The 19,102-nt window shown below is 34.5% G+C and overlaps 1 protein-coding gene across 1 annotated transcript in view; it reads left to right on the top strand.

Annotated features, from left to right (window-relative positions):
• The first annotated feature begins 3,989 nt into the window (after positions 1 to 3,989).
• Positions 3,990 to 19,102, top strand: part of LOC120415163 (insulin-like growth factor 2 mRNA-binding protein 1) — a 118,444-nt gene continuing 103,331 nt past the window's right edge. The window contains exons 1-2 of the mRNA XM_052707169.1: positions 3,990 to 4,378; positions 9,114 to 9,162. Coding sequence (XP_052563129.1) covers positions 4,348 to 4,378; positions 9,114 to 9,162 — 80 coding nt within the window. The 5' untranslated portion in view covers positions 3,990 to 4,347. The remainder of the gene's footprint in view (positions 4,379 to 9,113; positions 9,163 to 19,102) is intronic.

The following is a 19,102-nucleotide window of genomic DNA, read 5'->3' as shown; positions in this document are numbered from 1 at the left end:
GATGATTGGGAAATTTTAATCCAAGATGGTAAATGCCTTCAGGGATATTGATCAAAAACGCGTACAGAAAACGTGGCCCTACCAATATTATTACTTTTTCATACAATAATTTTCAGCAACATGAATTCAAAGAACATGTAATTATGGCATTTTATTAGATTTATTTATGAAATTGATTCCAAGTTTTCTTGATTCTATAAAACTCTGAATACATTACTCGGATGAGTTTTCAAAAAGCCGTAAGAGCCACCGTGACCACCGACACTAATATTCGTATTTCTCCAAATTGTAACAAAATTTCATTTATTTTTAGTTTGGGGTACTTAAAAGACGTGTAGATGAACAATCTTAAGCATTTTTGAAATTGGTTTTTGATAAGTAGGACGAATACCGTGGCAAAAAAGGCTTTGTTTACCATTGGCTCTTACGGCTTTTTGAAAACTAAACTAATTTAGTCATAATCTAGGCTAGTGACTTTTCACAATTTCACGGAAAACGTTAATATATCTTAAAATTTGATTCCTCCAATTATTTGTTACTGTTTCAGTAAATTTTGTGAAAATCAATTTCTCCTCTTAACAAATACAAAAAAGTAATTTCACTTAATTGTATCTAAAAATTTTGATCACCTATTTAAATCAAGTTGATTTACTAATTTACATAAGTAAATAATAATAATAATAATTGTATAATAGTATAATTTTTCAGCGTTTCCAGAGTTTATGTGTTGTATTCTTCAAAAATGTTTTTGATAGTAGTTTATGCAACAAGTTGCAAAATGATGATTTTTCAGCACGAGTAATATGTTGATGAAAGCGAGTTTTGCAACGAGTTTTAAACAATTTTTTTTTGCAATTCCGAAAACTACAAAGAAAAACAGAGACATTGACAGGAAAAGTTTGTTTATTTTTGCAAAAAAAAAAACATATTAAACACAAACAGAATCGTAGAGGATAATATATATATACAGTATGTAAAAAAAGTATTTACACCCCTTGGGCAGTATGCACATTTTGTGATGAAACATGTACACAATTTAATGTTGACATAAACCTAGTACTACGTTTTGTTCAGAAACTCATGCCGAACATTTTGCTACAAAAAGCTCATGATAAGATGTTTTCTATAAAAAGTTATATAACAAATACTATTACAAAAATAAAAAAGGTGCAAAAAAAGTTTGTACACCTTTCGAAAAATTAACATAAATAAAGTTATTTGTTGACAAATCACCATAAATTCAGTCTCCCAACTCCAAACAGGCATCCTTGACTGATTAAAAAATAATTTGGATTGAATATAAAGTTTACTAATTACTTAGTTTAAAAGTTTATATAACTCTGGAAATTCTATATAAAACTTATCTAAACTTAACTTTGCAAACTTTCAATTTAGCTTAATTTCAATATATTACCATAGAATTGCTAAATAAACATTCTGTAGTGGGTATAACACCGTTTTGGGGGTCTTTGTATCGATAGAATAGATTTTTCGTTGGAATTTCTTACCAACCCGGAATTACGTCGTCGGATAATCCGCCGGCATCCGAACCGGTCCACAATTCACAAGTCAACCTATGTGGCATCGGAAAGAGCATAAAATTTCCGATCTTTTGATACCCAAACATTTAGGTTTTCTATAAAACCCATCTTTTTAAATACCTGGGCTAAAAGTAAGTATGATCCACGTGAACAAAACTTACGAAATTCCATACATTTTTAGCAGATTTCTCAAACGAAACCATAACCTTTATCGTCACAATATCCCTTTCGACCTATTCTCCTCATTTTTGCAGTTTTCTGCTGGTCATACATCATTTTTAGATATACAACAATGGAGAGTTGCTTGCTCATTTTTATTTGAGCTATTTATTATTTGGAATAGTCAAAAACCTTTGATGAAAACTGTAATTCGTGATCAAAGTGCTGATATGCCGATAATATAAATGGGCCGAGTAAATTTCCCCTATGAAATCATACTGAGAAATGTTCAAAGTACCTCAAGCAGTAGTTTTCATCAAATTTCGAAAAATGATTTATCGATAATCATATTTATCGATAATTCGAAGTGAAGTTTTTCCCAGGCCTTCGGATAATCGAGTCTGCACTGTACTTTTATTTAATGAACTCGAACATCTAAAATGTGTCGGAAACTTCAACGTTTCAATAAAAGTTAATAGCTGCACTTTTCAGCACTCATATGAGTACTTAAATGAAGTTTTCAGCACTGCTATTTTTGGTGATGATAAGCCATGATGATTGTGGCCATTTCGTCATCATAATTTGACATGAAAAGTATTTATGTATTTTCAAAACGGAATTGCAAAACATAGATTTTTGAAATTGATTTGAATCAATTCTTCCTTATTAAATTGTGCTTCTTGCAAAACTACTTTAAAATTATTTCAAGATAGCTACAAATCTCAGTTTAACATATGAACGAAAAAAATAAAGCAGAAGAAGATTGCCAATAAAGCTGGAAATGGTTTCATTTTCCCTAGCGTTTTCTATTTTTTAGTTAGTTCAGTTTTTCTTACAAATCAGACATGCTTGTTTTAAAACATCAATACTCAAGTAAAGAGCAGATTTGCATGAGTTTTCCAGACACTGATGTAAATTAAAACCTTATTTTTAAGGCATGTTGTTAGAAAAATGCAAGCCAATTTTGTTATAATTTAAAAATCAATTTTAAAAACTTTTGTATCCGATCAATGTGTATCGAAGTGTAAATCAATCTAAACATAACCTTCATTGTCCAAATTACGCTTCATCAAACCGCAAAGTTTCATAACTCCAGTTCCATTCCAAACCCCCAAAAACTTTCCAATTCCATAAAGCAACCTAAACATTGCGCCGCTCTCCCATTTCAAGGGCATCAGCCCCACCGAAAATAAAAACCTTCACGGCACACTTCGATTGCGCAGCAGTTCGCTGCGCCGTCATCGCCGCCGCGTTCCATGTGGTCGTCCAACCAGACCTTCTTTTTTTCACGGCCAAGTGCAAGATGCCGGCCGGCACGACCCGGAAACCCGGCGTAGCTGCCCCCGCCCGTCAGTCCCAAAGTGTTTGACACTGCCAAGTTGGCATCGCCGGGCACTTCCGCCGAACATTATCGGCGGCGTCGCCGCCGCCATCTTGTTTTTGAATCGCGAGCAAAATTTTTGGCAAGTCGGCGGCGGCCTCGCGGCCGCCACACGCATACACTAAGGCGCGCGATGATTAAGACGCGTGATGATGACCTACTAGGATTTGGGGGGCCGCTGTGTTGGTGGAAAGGGACGGAAGATCTGATTTCTGGGAGAGAGAGCGTTGATGATGGTCGATGGCGGCACGACTACTAGCGTGATTTAAGTGGAGGGTATCTAATTTTTTTGGGGAGTTTGACTGTGGGGCGCGAGGGGCTCTTTTTTGGGGATGGTCGCTGTAGTGGTGGAGCAGTGAGTTGGAGCAGTGTGTGTAGTATATTACTTTTGGTGAGCGCTCGCACTCTCTCTCTCTAAACCGCCCACTCGGTGAACCGGTTGGAAAACTTCCAGAATTTGGCCGAGAGCGCGCGCAGCGTAGGTTCGGGCTCACACTGGATTAGTCGAGTCCGGTGCGCAGATTGCCAAATCCCGTCACCGAGGAAAGGTCCGACACGCCGGGGTTATGTTTTGACAGCAGGTTCAAAACAACGCTGCCCCCGCAGGTCATGGCCTGCTGCACTGCATTGTTTGGGCTAGGAACAAAACTTTGCCGAAGATTCCGACCTGATTCTGCACAGCCAAATTTCGCACGGTTTCGTGTCAATGTGTTGGAGTGCCTGTTTTTTTTTTGCTTTTTTATTTCTCATCAGTTTGTGTCATGGGGCTTGCAGTAGCAGCTCCTACCGTATATCATTGTGGGGAGGCCCCAAGGGGACGGTGCGCGAGAGAGCGGACGGGAGGTGACCTGAAGGAACCGGTACCACAAAATCTAGACACACATACACACGTGCACATACACGGACGGTCCGATCGGTCGTGGTCCTCCTCGCACACACATGTGTGCATCCTCTCATCGGGCCATTTTAAGTTATTCGCGAAATCAAACCCGGGGTACTCGTGTTTTCCATACTGAGTTCAATAGTTTGATTATTTTTGGGTTAAAATAGTCACTTTTCGGTCCGGTCCCTGCCCCCTCCGTTAGCCTGCCGCGTGGACGTGTCGTTGCCCCTGCCAGGTGTCCCCGGTTCCCGAGTGTTTGTGGTGAAAACGTTTGTCACGGTGAAAATTTAGTCCATCTTCTCTTCAGGAAAACTTCATTCCTGTCTACTGCCTGCTTAGCCTACTTGTAGTCTGCTGTCAAAAAAAAGAGGTCCAAGTTCACTATGAATTCCAAGAGTGCTGCCGAAGCAACAGGTACGTGTCCTGTGTGATTGGTGGAGCCCACAAGTGAACCTCCTCCGAAATCCTCCTCCCTCACCGGTTGACCGCACTTGACCCGCGTAGTCATCTTCTAGGTTCAATTTGTTACATATTAAAGTACTTGTCTACCAATCCCTCATATCATCCTCGACGTCGCGCCGTCATCAGCTCGTCGTCGTCGCCGTCATTGACAACCCCTCCCCAAACCCCAATCCCACTCCTACCCCCTCACCCCTCAAAAACCTCTCAAAAACAGCCCCCCTTGCGTTTGTATATGTCCCCGTGTGAAATTTAAAGTCTCTCGACAAAATGCATCCAAGTATGCTGGACGGACCGCCACTCTCACGACTCACCGGCTCACCGCCCGGTATCGCGAAGAAGTAAATATACTTCCCGGTCATCGTAGCAAGCCGGCATCCACCGACGGGGCCATACGTCTTCTTACACGCGGACCAACAAAACGCCGAGTAATATGGCCGACTTGCTCACTCACAAACACAACCCCAGAGCGGCACCTATGTACAAGCGGTCACAGATACAGTGGCACTCGCAATCGTGGTGACGCGTGAGCGGTGGGATTTTGGTCAGCCGGTGAGCGGTGAGAGGTGAGCGCGGGGAACTTGCGTGCAAGTTTGCGGTGAGCAGTGAGTGAGAAAATTCACCGGCTCATGGATCACTGCTCACTACTTGAATGACGGACGGGATGATATGGATGAATGCGTGCCGCGCGATGAGGGTGTACCGGATTGTAAACATCGGCGTCGTCGTCGACGCGGAATTATTTCATTGTCAAAATTGATGGGTAGCAGGGTGGTGGTTTTACGCGTACAAGCTGAAGTTATCGATTTATTGGATTGTTAGATTTTGGTGAGGAAGTTTGAATGAAATATGACATGAAGGTCGTAGGTTTTAGTTTCCAGTTTGATATTTTGCTTATTTTTTTTTATCTTTATCTAAACTTTAGCATGCTTTTTGACAATTTGTCGTGGGTGTTGCCACTCGTTCATTACGTTTGTTGGGGTTTTTTTTTAAAAAAAAAGAAGGAAAGGAACGTTTTCGATAGCCTTTCGGCATGGCTATCAGTGTTTTTCAAAAACCCAGTTTCAAAAATGCTTTAGATCGTTCATCTCTTACGGAATCAAATAATTTTTTTGTAATGTTAGCTTTGAAAATTGTCAAAAAATTGAAGCATCATCAAAAATAACACCAATTTTAATATTTTTTTTTTTCAAAAAAATAGTAAACTTTTCTTTGATTTTTTTTAAACTAATGATTGCAAACCGACTGTACTATACTATACCAGACTCGGTTATCCGAAGTTTCCACTATCTAAAGTTCGATTATCCGAAGTTTGTATGGGACTTAAAATAATCGAATCACGAACAAGATTTTTTTTTCGTTTTTTTTTCTTTTTATTGTTTTAAACATCAAATTCGAGTTGTGCGACCCCATTTCAGTTAAAATTGATTGTCTATTAAATAATAAAATGCATTTTTAAGGCTTGTTTAAAAATATTTTGTTTTTTTTTTGTGGAATTCCAATTGCAAAGCATCTAAACTAGTGTATCATGCATCTTTAAACACTTTTTATTTCAAATGGTTAAGCTATGGTTTGTAATTTAAATTTTTTGTTGGGCTTATGGCAAATGCAAATTTAATTTAAAGTTTATGTACTTATGTACTCCTCCCATCAAAATTTTCCTCACAAATCAGGGCCAGGGGGCCACTATTCTGGTGTAATGTCGCTTTTTCAGTCTAAATTGAGGTAAAATAAGATCATAAAAGAGGTAATATTCAACCTTCTAAAATTACACCTTCCAAATTTACACAATTTTTTACTGTGTACTTTTCATTTAATTGAATTATAGGACCAGAAACCGAAAAAAGACATAAAACTTTAAAGAAAAAAAATATAAGGCTGGTACAAATTTCCCCCTTTTAAAAGTTAACCCCAAAAATCAGGGGGCAAAAAATATGATATTTCAAAAAACATCAAAATTTTAATGGAATTTGAATTCAATTTAAAATGCATTCCCTTGCGTTTAAAATCACTTTCAGCATGTTTGGAATGATTCAAAAATCTTTTTTGCAATTCCGTCGTGAAACTACTTACTTTTCCTGTCATTCTTGAACGACGAAATAGCCTACTTTTCTGTACCAAAAATAACAGAATCGAATAGCAACACTTTTCAAAATAAATGCTGAAAAGTTCTACTTTTCAGCACTGAAATGGGTGCTGTAAGTTGAACTTTTCAGCACTTTTTTCGAAAAGTAACACAACATTTTTTTGATTTAAACGATTTATTGACATAATACATGAAAATTTGACTTAAAATTTCACTCAATGGGTGTTTTTCGGAATTGCAAAAAATGTTGTATGGAACTCGTTGCAAAACTTGATTTTTTTAGCACTCTTCGTATTTATCCAACGAGGTTCACCGACGACTCGTGCTGAAAAAATCCTCTTTTTGCAACTTGTTGCATAAACTACTATTGAATTTTTGAAAATTTTCGATCTTTTGTATCGCAAAAAGTTGTTTTTCTTTGAAATTTTTGTTTTCGTCAAATATAAATTTTTTTGAGGACTGATCGCATAAATATCCCATATGCATTTTCATCGTTTTTGAGTTATTGATGCAGTTTTGTTCAAAATTGTGTGATCTTTCAAAAAACTCTACAACATTCAGTATTTTATTCTAGAAATCAGTAGGAAATCCAGTTTTTCGTGAAAACTTAACACGTAGCCTTACGTGTGGGACAAACTTGCATTTCGTGTTTCTCAGCTTGCTGTTTTTGCATATGGGACATTTATGTGAACTAGTGTAAAATGCATTTTTATAACTTTTTGCATTAAAATTTTCAGACTTTGGCTAGTTATTTCAATATTGCAAATTCATTAATATTTTACAATCAGAAACAAAACTGTAAAAATATATAAAACATTCAGATTTTTTTTTTAGAACTAGGTTCGACACTTGGAATTTATTTTTTCAACCAAACAACTTTGAAAAAAATATTTTTGAGAAGTTTCTTAAAACTACTCGTAAAACAAACCCAAAATGAAAAAAATAGTAATACAGTGAAATTTTGATAATGTGCATTTTTTTTTAGTTTAAACCATTTGGAGGTCATTTAAAAATAAATCTTCTTTCAAATTATAAAATAGTGTCAATTCGAAAAGCTCAATAAAAATTCTCAACAATTTTCTTTTCGAACATCATCATCATCGTTCGGTCCTTTCGTTTGACTAGTCATGGCTAGTCAACAAGAACAAGAAGTCAATTCCCAAACTATGAGTAGTAACAAGTTGTTACACCTTGCGTAAACAAAAAAAAAAAAAAAAATAAAACAGAAAAATAAAACGAAAGGATATTTTGGAAACGTTAGTCGTGTTTTTGAATTTCTGAAAATATTTTTTTAAGGATTAAAAAAAATTACGAAGGGTTTAAAGCTTTATTGGTTTTCAATGCAATAAAAATTAATTTGATATCAATTTTCAGCAGTTTTTAGTAACTCAACCTCAAATTTAAATTCATTTGTTGATAGTTAATAAACTTTAATTATGAATTTGTCAAATAGAACAATAAAAACAACCCAACACTTTAACGCTCGGGTAGTCATTTCAAATTATTTTTTCATAATATCTTATAATTTTCGGTAGAACTGACCAAATTCGACGCGTCCGATTGGAAAAGTTCCAGATTTCAAATTTTACTGGAGATATTCCGGATTCCGTTGGGGTACCCGACCGGGTTTTTTGAGTACTTAAAAAATTGTCCACAGAAAAATTTCAAAAATATTTGCACTTGATAAATTATTTAATTTATTTGATTTAAATATTTATTATAAGTACTATGTCTCAACCCAAAAAAATGTTGCAGTTGCAAAATTAGGTTTTAATATCAAGCTATTTTCTATCAACAATGTTTTGAGACTCTATTTTTAAATAATATTCATTTTTGCAGTCAATAAATTACCCAGTTTTGAATGTATTTTAAATAACCTTTTAGCAGACATTTTTCCTGCATAAAAAAATCTTCAACATGATTTCAAGCATAGAAAAATAAATCATTTAACCATTTCTCAGGTTGGTTTTCAAATAATCCTTTGAGAATTATTTTTGTTTCAGAATATAATACTGTTGATGAACTCCAACAGTCCAATTTCTTTTATGGTTGTTTTATTTTTTTAGTCTTCAGGGTGTCGTTTTGACCAATTTCTGTTTGACGAAAATTTGTTTTGTCATGAATTGTGATTTTCATAAAAATCATACATTCTCATTTTGACTGTATAGGAAATATTAGTCAAAATACAGCTCAAGTTGAACCTCAAATTGATCATTTTCATAATATTTAAATATGTTTTGAAATGTTTTCAATTGGATTCAATTCGCACATAAACTTTGGAAAATATTCCCCATGTCAATTCATAGAAAAGCTTTTATGTATTTAGTGTGGACAACCAGAAATCACCCAACCCTCCAGTGTCTACGTGGTTTATGGATTGCCTCTAACAGCCTTATATGAAAATTGTAAAACTTATGTTAAAAAATGTATGGTTCCTCCACTTGTTTATTTTAGTTTTTTTTTCTTAATGCATATTGATACGACTCACAACACAGGAGCGCCTAATTAATTCTAATATGTCTTACAACTGCAAAATTTATGACTTCATCAAATATCTAACTCCTGTTCTCTTTTTTTTGTTTCTGGTTCTGTCTCTTTCCCCAGGCGATCACAGTCTGAACGGCTCGAGCTATTTCCCGGGGAGCTTCAAAAGGTACGTACAAATTTCTCAAATGTTAAGGGTCCCCCCCTCCCCCCCTCACACCCTTCCTCTCTTTCGCAATGACACGGTCTGGCGAGAGACCTTAGGAAGCAGGCCCAAATTTTAATTGGCATTAGTGCCATTTTAACGACACCGAGCACACGCTTAATTAACTTCCAGCAAAACAACAACCGAGCCTAACCCGATCCAGCAGCAGCGCGTTTTTGGCAATTTTCGATAAGCCATTTGGAACCGTCGTTTTCTAAGTCCTTTGGGGCGCAGACCGCGGCATGTCCAGCTTTTGTTTTTAATGAAGTATCGTCCAGTCCGGGGCCAGACTTATGCAAATGTTAGGGTGGTCCTTTTTTTAGATGATTCTTTAAAATTTGTGAAAAATCTCCTGTAATTCTGACAGTTTGAATAACTTTTTAAAAATTGTTTTTATTAATCTCAATAAAAATTATACAAAAATGTGTCAAACATTAAAATTCAGATAATTGTTTCAAAAACATTGTTCAAAGAACCACCCCACCCAGCAGGCTGCCAGACTGGCGTTAGAGAAGGTTCGGGTTCGATTCTTCGTCACACCTGCTGTTGACCGGCTACATATCTGCAGTTTCTGCAGTCTGCAGATTGGTCTCTCTAGGGTGGTGCTCTGGAGGGGGAAGTGGGGGGACCATAATCCAATAAAAAAGGTGGCGAGTTACATTTCCTTCCACTTTTTTTCTCATTCTCTCTCCCAATTCAAACAATTTTCAAACTTTTTCGGAATTAGTTTTTTTGGGGGTCCACAAGGTTCTCGTGCCGCTCAACTGATGGGACTTTTGCACGGGGCTTCATTGGAATAGTGTGGTGTTTTATTTGAAGCAACTGGAAAACAAAAACCTGAAGGGGGCTAATAAAAATTAGCAATCATTTGGTATCTTTTTATTGCGCCGGTTGTGCGCTTTTTTATTTTTGGGTAAATTCGGGAACGAGTCTGGGGAGGGTTCTCAAGTGTGTTCGCTGTTGTTTGTGCGATTTGGAGGGACTCCTCAGCTGACTAAGCATGGGAAAAGTTGAGAAATGTGGGGCAAATTAGACAAAACCTAAGAAATATGACTTTTCAATTCAAATATAAGTTTTTATTATTAGATAAATTTGGATATTTTTCAGTTTTGTGTTTGAGGTAATTATTTAAAACAAGCTTGCTGTAATCACAGTCACACACAGTAGTTACAGTCACAGTAATCATCTAAGATAATCTTATTGAACACAAATGCAGCCAGTCCGAACAAAACTTTCTGGAAGAAATTGTGAATTGAAGGAAAATAATATTTATTTTAATGTTTAAATAAGGCTACTACTACTAGATTTCTAGAATTTTTTTTGAATAAGTCCTATAAACATATGGAAGCCAATAATTTATTGGTCCTTTTTTTTAAAAAAAAACTCTAGATTTTCACATTATCAATTTAAAAACAACATATTTAAATGGAAAATGTAAAAATCTAACGGCACAAATATTTCTAAAACATTGTTTGATTAAATTAAAGGAAGATGTTTCAGATAACTTGTTTTTTATGCTTAACCCTCTAACGCCCATGGTTTCTCCAGAGCACCACTAATTTTTGTGTTCAAAATTAAATTTCTCTGCAGCCATGCATTTTTTCAACCTGGTTCAACCTGCATTAGTTTATATACAATGTTAACATATAACAATTAAAATTTCATCTTATTCGGTCGATTCAGTTACGAGTAATGGTGAAAAACGAAAAAAATCTCGATTTTGCTCTGGGCGGGAAGGGGTTAAAAATAATTATCGCTCTGCTTTCATTAATTTTAAGAACAAGTAAGTGTACTATTACACAGAGCGACTATCATAAGTTTTCCACAAACGAAAACAAATGAGCCAAATAGCTCGAAATTTAAATCAACACACAAAAAAATTTAAATTGAATCATTTTTATTTTTTCCCTTTAATTTATAGAGTTATTTTGAAGCAAAAAGACCAACATTTTGAAAAATGTCAGAATTTTTTTTTCAGACCATATTTGAACCAAATTAGAATCCATTTAGCTTATTAAGATTTTTGTGACAACTTTTTACTACAAACAAAATCAAAAAAAAAATCGAAATATGTTGTTGTTTTTACTTTTTACTACATATTATTTTTCACTTTTTTTTCGAACCGTTGATAAAGCCCAAATCCATTTAGAAAATTTTTGAAACTCCAGTTTGCTCTGGAAATATATTTTTGGTTAAACCATTTTGTAATGAAAAATGCTGATAGTAAGGCACACTAGCGTGCACAGGGTGGGGCAACATGGGGCAGTTGCCTCACTATTCTCAGGAATTTGTTCTAAAATTGCTAAGGGGGTGTCCATAAACGACGAAATTTTCAAAACGCTCATATTGTTGCCCCACCTTCCTTGAGGATCTGGGCACGCTGCTAGTGGTAAGGCATTGATGTAAGTTTAATTCCCTAAAAGTTTTCCGAGGCAATATTGATTTTCAGTACTTAAGTGTTTTAAATGTAAAATAGATAAATTTTCACAAAATATTGTATTTTTCGAAAATACTCAAATAAACTGTAATTTAAACAAAAAAATATATACAGAATTTTGAGTTGTTTGAGCTCAAATCATGAAATTTATCGCAAAAATAACTCAAAATCTCATAAAATGAAAATAAGTGTCTAACGGCGCAAAATTTTTAAACAAATTTCAGTTGATTTACATTTCTAAAGTGTGGCAATCTCAAATGTCCACAAAATACTGTGTTCTTTGAAAATATTAAAATTATCATAAAAAACATATGGACGCGACAAATTGTAGAGGTTTTCAATTAATTTGTGTTTTTTACTATAAAATTTTAAAAATTTCCAAATAATATCGTAATTGAAAAAAAAACATCCACATTTTCATAATTTGCAATATTGCTATCAAAAGACACTAAATTTTATAGATTTTTACTACATTTGACTACAAACACTCAAATAGCCGTCCCCGGGCAGACGGTAATAACAAAATTCATGCCATTTCAATAACAAATACTGTTAAAATAACAAATAGTGTTATGGAATATTCTTGAAAAATCCATTTTCGCATAAGAGTTCAATAACAGTTTATGTTATCATAACAAAATTTGTAATCGGTCTGATATTGATTGAAAGCCAAAACAACTTTGGAATAACATTTTTTGTTATAGAAGAATACCTCCAACTGTTATTGGGATGATCGGATTAGTTGTTAAAATAACAAAAAATAATAACAAAGATTTGTTCGAAGAATAACTAAAAATGTTATTAGTCTGTTATTATAATAACAATCCAATAACAAAAAAATCATAACGGCGAATAACAAATCTTGTTATAAATAACAAAGAATGTTATTGGCCTAGTATTTTCAAATATCAAAAAATGTTATTCCCAAGTTATTTCCGTCTGCTCGGGGTTTTTTGAAATTCAGTCTATAGACTGCATTGTCCGAAGACCTTGGAAAAATTTCACTTCGGATAATCAAATTTTCATGGATTTCATGAAATTTCATGGATTCCCGATCAAACCTTTTTTTTGTTGTCCTATTTTTGCTTTTCAAACCTAATTATGAACCATACACTACTCTAAAATGAATTAAAATTATCAAATCCAACATGGTGGTGATAAAATATTAAATAAAACCATTCAGATGAGGTCGCAGGACTCGAATTTGATGCATAAAAAAATAATCTAAAAAGAAATCTTCATGATTCGATTATTCGATGTCCCATACTATGTACTCAAATTTTCATAAATTGTGATTTGTATAATTGGAATCAAACACCGTGAAATTATATTGTTTACTTCGTTATGCAAATGATTCAAATTTTTGCAATTAAAAAAAGTGGTTTATACACAAATTTCCGTTGTTAAAATTATGAGTATTTAGAAAAAAGGTTAATGTTCGATAGTTCTATCGTTATTGCTCCATCGATTATTACAAAAGTATCGCTATAAGATTATCTCTAACAACCTTGCATTGATTGATGAATAAAATTACATTTGAAAAGTGTTTTTTTTTCTCTAAATTGATTAAAATCTTAAATTTTACCCCAACAACCCCAAACAAGCACCCTGAAGCCCCCACTCAGGGAAAACGAGGTCCTTAACGTGCACCCAACTTTACTTTCATTGTTTTTTTTTTGTGCCTGCTTGTTTTCTTGTGTTTTGTGTTGCATTATGCGCACACACACACACACCCGTACATTTCTAACGAAGTTTTATTTCCCGATTCTCGCTTGCGTTCGCCGTTTTTCGCGCCGTGCGTCGCTAGCGGTAGGGTTTAAGAGGGGGGAAGGCTTGCAGTTTAGCATATTTTTAGGCTGGACTGCTGGCTGGGCACACGTCCAACCGGCCAGAAGAGAGTTCAACGACGGCGACCACGAAGACGACGACGACGACGGCGGACAGGTGCAAGACAAATTGTAATTGGACAACTGTTTGGTTTTTGGGGAGCCCGTGTTTTGGGTCCCGGAGTTTTTCTGGACTTGTGGAAGGTTTGGATGGTGGAAAATTTCGTTCTAAGAAGTTCTTGAACTTGAACGAAGAGAGTATGTTGAAAAGTGTTAAAATAGTTTATTTGTGTCTTATAAGTTCGAGATTTTTCATAATAACATTTTATTTTTGTTTATCATCAGCAACATGTTGTGGCAATTTGAATTTAATGTTCTGTTTTAAATTTCATGAACCAAAATAAACTATTTTTTCCTGTTTCTTGTAAGCAAGATTTGAAAAATAGAAAATATCACGCTTTTGTCAGCTGAAGTCAACAGTGATTTTTATTTTCGGAAAACAAAAAAAAAGTAATCATAAATAGTCTAATGACATAATTTTTATCTTTGCACAACTTGAAAATTCGTAAAAACATGACAAAAAGCAATACATAACAAAATATTCAAAGTTTTCTAATCTCCAGGAAACATTATGAGTTGAATAAGCTTTTTTCTAAAAGTTTGTTATTCCGAAGCCAACATAAAATTTAGCCAGCAAAGAATTCGTAAAAAACGATTATTTCGCTAACATTTTTAAAACATGACCCAAATTCCAATATTCTATTGGATATTCGTATTCATCAGGCGTACTCTTTTTAGAGTATATGTACAGCGCCATTCGAAAGTCTTATTTTTATGGTCGAGCTAAAGTATGTCCCATAAACTACTATAAAAGGATTTAAAATTTGGCGGCAAAAATGGCGATGATAACATATTAAAAAAATAATAATCATATTTTAACTTAAAGACAATCAAGTATTCAAATTTGACTAAAATAGGGTGGCAGAGCTCGAATTTAATGATAAAAGCAAGAGTATGTAAGCAAATTTTTGGTCATGATTCCAATATCCGAAGTTCCATACAAACCTTCGGCTAATCGAATTTCGGATAATCGAAACTTTGGATAATCGAGTCTGGACTGTCGCATGTATTTGTGTGAGAACCATCAGTAAACATCGCTAACCCTTCAGAATGAAGAGTGTGGTTGAAGGGAATATTTTTAAATCACTTAATGAACGAAATAGATGATTATTTGACTTTTAACAAAATAAACTAATTTATGATAAAAGATATTGTTTACACCAAAATTGATTATATTTTTAGTAATAACTTATTAAATAATGTTTTGAAAGTATTACGAAATCAAAAATTTCAGATTACTTGAGTTTTGTCAAAATCGGGAAAAGTTTAAGAAATTGTTGCAAAAATTGAGTGTTGCCAAAAACGGTATGGCACTGTACTTTTTTTGAGCCGAAAAAATAGCGCTTACTTATCGTTTTTGAAAAAACAAACTTTATATACTCTATTTGAATTTAACAAAAGATAACAAAAACTCGAGACTAAAGCTAACCAGAAAAAAAATATTTGTATGATGTAATTTTGAATAAAATTAAAAAATAAACTGCTTTAGTTGGTTTTAAATTCATTCAAATTAAAAAAAAATATATTGGAAAGACTAGCAAAATGTTTCAAGCTAAAACTGGAGAAAATATTTTCCAAACATCTTAAAATTTGCTGGAGAGTATATTTAAAAGGATATAAGTATCAAATTAATTGGAATGTAATTTTTGCAAAGGAAATTCAATAAACAATAATTTTCTAGAAGGGATTGAATGGAAGTAAATCTTGTAAAAAGTTTAAAATAGGAAATCATGAATGAAAAAGTTGTGCAAAACGTATGTTTAACAAATCTCAACAATTAAACTATTTAAAATTATCAAGTTTAAGTAATTTTTGTTTATGTTTCACATGCGGCCCGCGGTATGAGGAAAAAATAACAAAAAGGGCCCACGAGGTTCAGCAAAGTACAAAAAACAAATTCGTGATAGTTCATCGAATTTTATTTTTTCTATTCATATTTTTTTCGAGGAATTTTAAATTACTCGAAAAAGTCTTTTACAGAAACGAACAACTTGGAAAAAAGTCAGTTCCCGAAATTGTTAATTGTGCGCTTAATTTTGAAAACCACTTAGGAAAATTTATTTAAAAAGAAATAAAAATAAAATAATTCAGTTGTGATTTATACAATCATTATCAACGAAATTCACGAATTCCAAAATTGACTTGAGTGGCATATTTCTAAAATTCTTTTCAGAAAGAGAAATAAAATAAACACAGATGGAATGATTTTATAAAATCGTTATATAAGTTAGTTTTTTTATTCGGTTAAGAAAACATAAATTGAAAAATAAAGTGATTTTACAGAGTCTAGAGTATAAAAGTTCAAATTTAACGATTTCTTCATAGCAATGATATAATTTTGTTTAAAGTTGTTCAAGAAATCTGGACGTTGATTTTTCTAAGCGATTTTTATTAATTTTTTAAATGCAGAAATGCAGAAATTTACTCAAAAAAATATATTTAAATGAAATCTAAGAAATGTTGATGAGTTTTTTTTATCTATGACTTAAATTAGTTTTATTGGTTTAAATTTGAATTTAAGCAATAATAACAACAATGAAACGATCAATTTCTTTTTTCCAGTATTTACGTAGATTCGAAATGATTAATTCATTGAAATTTACACTGAATTACCTGCATATCGGCACCCAGTAGCCATTTAGCACGCAGGAATTCAATTGCAGTAGCACTTAGGCTCTTTTAAAAAATGCGATGCAATTTTGCAGCAAATTTCTCGCCTCGGGTCAGAAATAAAAATTTCATGTTGTTTTTTTTTCGTGGAACGGACTCCCGATGGTGGTCGGTGGCGCTTCGTCGGTTGCATTGCACATTAAGGGGAAGAAGGAAGGGTAAAGGGATGCTGTGTGTGCACTTTTGCGTGCAATGTGTAATTTGTGCGTGTATGCGTGTGAGAGCAGGACGAAGCCAGAAGGAGAGCATTTTTGCATTACTCCCTGTTTTCTTTTTTGTGCCTTTGCTTTATAAAAGTGCAATTTTGCAACGTCGTCGTTCCGAGAGTGCATTTCTCCACACTGACTGCTGAGTGCAGATGCCCGTGTGTGCAGTAGCAGGCCAGGAAGGCTCGCGCGTCGTCGGCACGTGGACATTGCTCGGAACCTGCCTGGCAAGGAGCCTGCTGCGATACAAATATCTGGTGTGGAAGCACATGCCACTTCTTCGTTTATTATGTTTAGGGCGTCCAATTTTCCCGGGTTTTGAATTTCCCGGGAAACGGGAAAAATATTTTTGAAATCCCGGGAATTCCCGGGATCCCGGGAAATTTTTTAAGCAGTCATAAAATGTATGTTTTCATAATATTTGATATGTTTTCAAGCTCAATAATAATAATTGGTGACAATCTACACTTCAATCTAAACAAGGACGACAGTTTTTAAATAACTTAAAAGAAATAAAAATTGTTTTTTTTTATTTAAAAAAAAAGTTCAAATTTAAATTTTCAATGTTATTCAAATTAAATAAGCGTTTTATAAATAAATTTCTTCTATATATTTTAATATATGCCATAACTAGAAAAGCTAGACAAATTTCTTTGAAAATATCTACAAAAACGAAAAGCGACAACAACACAAGAGTTTTTTTTTTTTTGAAAAAAAAGTTCCTATAAGCTATTGTCCTTCATATTTAAAAAAAAACAGTAAATGCAAAATTTTAGATAACTGTTGAATGTTTTATTTTATATAAAACATATTTTAATGATTCTCTTTAAGTAACTACCGTCAACTAGGGAAAATCAGGAATAGAGGCTGAAAAGGTACAGGAGATTTCATAGCAATACATTTGGAAATCGGTGTACTAAATTTTTTTTCTGTTCCTGTTTTAACCAATGTTATTCAAAACACGATGCATTGTTTTTTCTTAAATAGCTGTCTTATTTCGTTACTTGCCCCAAATTCCGGAGTTTAATGAAAAATAATTTAAGATGATTTTTTTCAATTATAATATCATAAATATAAATATGATAAATAGTCTTCAAAAATACGAAAAATTAAATAGAAAATATGTATTGCGCCAGGCATTTTGCGGATCTATGACTAAATTATAATCAATTTTCTCTTATCAGTCAAATTAAAGCTGATATATGCCGAATACAAATTTTAATGCTTTAAAGTTCGTATCGATTACTATGTATTTTACTGTTCATCTAATTCTACAACAAAATTTGAATTTTCAGACCAAAATTTGTTTTTTTTTCAATTTCGGGAATTCCCGGGACAAATTATGAAAATTCCCGGGATTCGGGAATTCCCGGTTTTGGAAAAATCCCGGGATTTTTGTCCCGGGAATTCCCGGGATGGACGCACTAATTATGTTATTATGCGCGCCCCGATGCACTTGTTGCATCTTCGTCTGGCCTCTTTTTTGATTGGGTTTTCCGCACTCAGTCTCATTTCCAACCCAAAAAGAGGGTAAAATTTGTTTTTCGTCACTTGTCACTTGCCAGTGTGGGCAATTTTGCGACTTTTTGACTTTTTGATTGATGGGATAAATGGGATCGGGTTTTTGGTTCGTGACACGTGATGCTGTCAAAAGTGACCTGTTGGAGGGGTGACCAACTGTTGCTAATCGGATCTTGAAGGAATGTCAGCTGGGTTTAGGGAGGTTAACACCTATGCGTGACTGATGCACGGTTTGATAAGTGGGAGCACATGTTGGAAGGTTTTCATGCTATTGAGAAGCTTTCCGTTAATTTAAAAATGAAAACTTAGATCAAAAAAGACTCCATTGCAAGTTTCTGCTCGAAGCTAGGAATCCAAAGGTTTGAACGGGGAGAGCATCTAAATCTCTTTTAACTGCAAAGAACCTTCCGCCCGGGGTTCGAACTGACGATCTGTGGATTGTGAGTCCAACCGCCGACCAGCGAACCTACCAAAGCAGGCTTGGTTTTGTGGGTTATACCAGAGAGACGACTCCTACACCTGGAATGACCTAACGACCTTACAACAACTGAAGTCAGGAATGACATTTTACTTCCCCACCTGATGGAAGGTGTGACGCCACATTTCTAGTCTTAATAAATGTAGACGATGTTGACTAGGCAACGACCACGATCACCGATTTATCCGGTTTTTGTTGAATATCTCAGGATTGAAATCAAATTTTGGGGATCAGTGATTGTCAAAAGGTGTGAAAGCTGCACAAAATTGCGTTCCTAACTCAATTTGGCCCAAAATCGACGTGCATCAAGATACCACGATCACGACGATATGATAGATTTTATTTGGGTTTTGAACTTATATTCAACAAGTCTAACAGCACTCAACACTTTTGGGAAAACATCCGGTCAAAAGGCTTGCAGCAAACATCAACAGCTGCAGCTGCCATCGGCACGAGCCAAAACTTGTAGCCCACAAAATAACACCTTTTATTGAATTATTCCGTCCAAATCTGCCATAGTTTAAACCCTACAACATCTAATTTTCCCACAGACCAGCTGACGATGGCGGCCCTCGGTCCGTGGTCAATTATCCTATCAGCATAAAACACTCCTCCTTGTAGACCTCCTCAGAACCCGATCGCAGAA

The sequence above is a fragment of the Culex pipiens genome, chromosome 2 (genome assembly GCF_016801865.2).
Source record: "Culex pipiens pallens isolate TS chromosome 2, TS_CPP_V2, whole genome shotgun sequence".
NCBI classification, from domain to species: Eukaryota; Metazoa; Arthropoda; class Insecta; order Diptera; family Culicidae; genus Culex; species Culex pipiens.
This window is presented reverse-complemented; position numbering and strand designations above follow the sequence as displayed.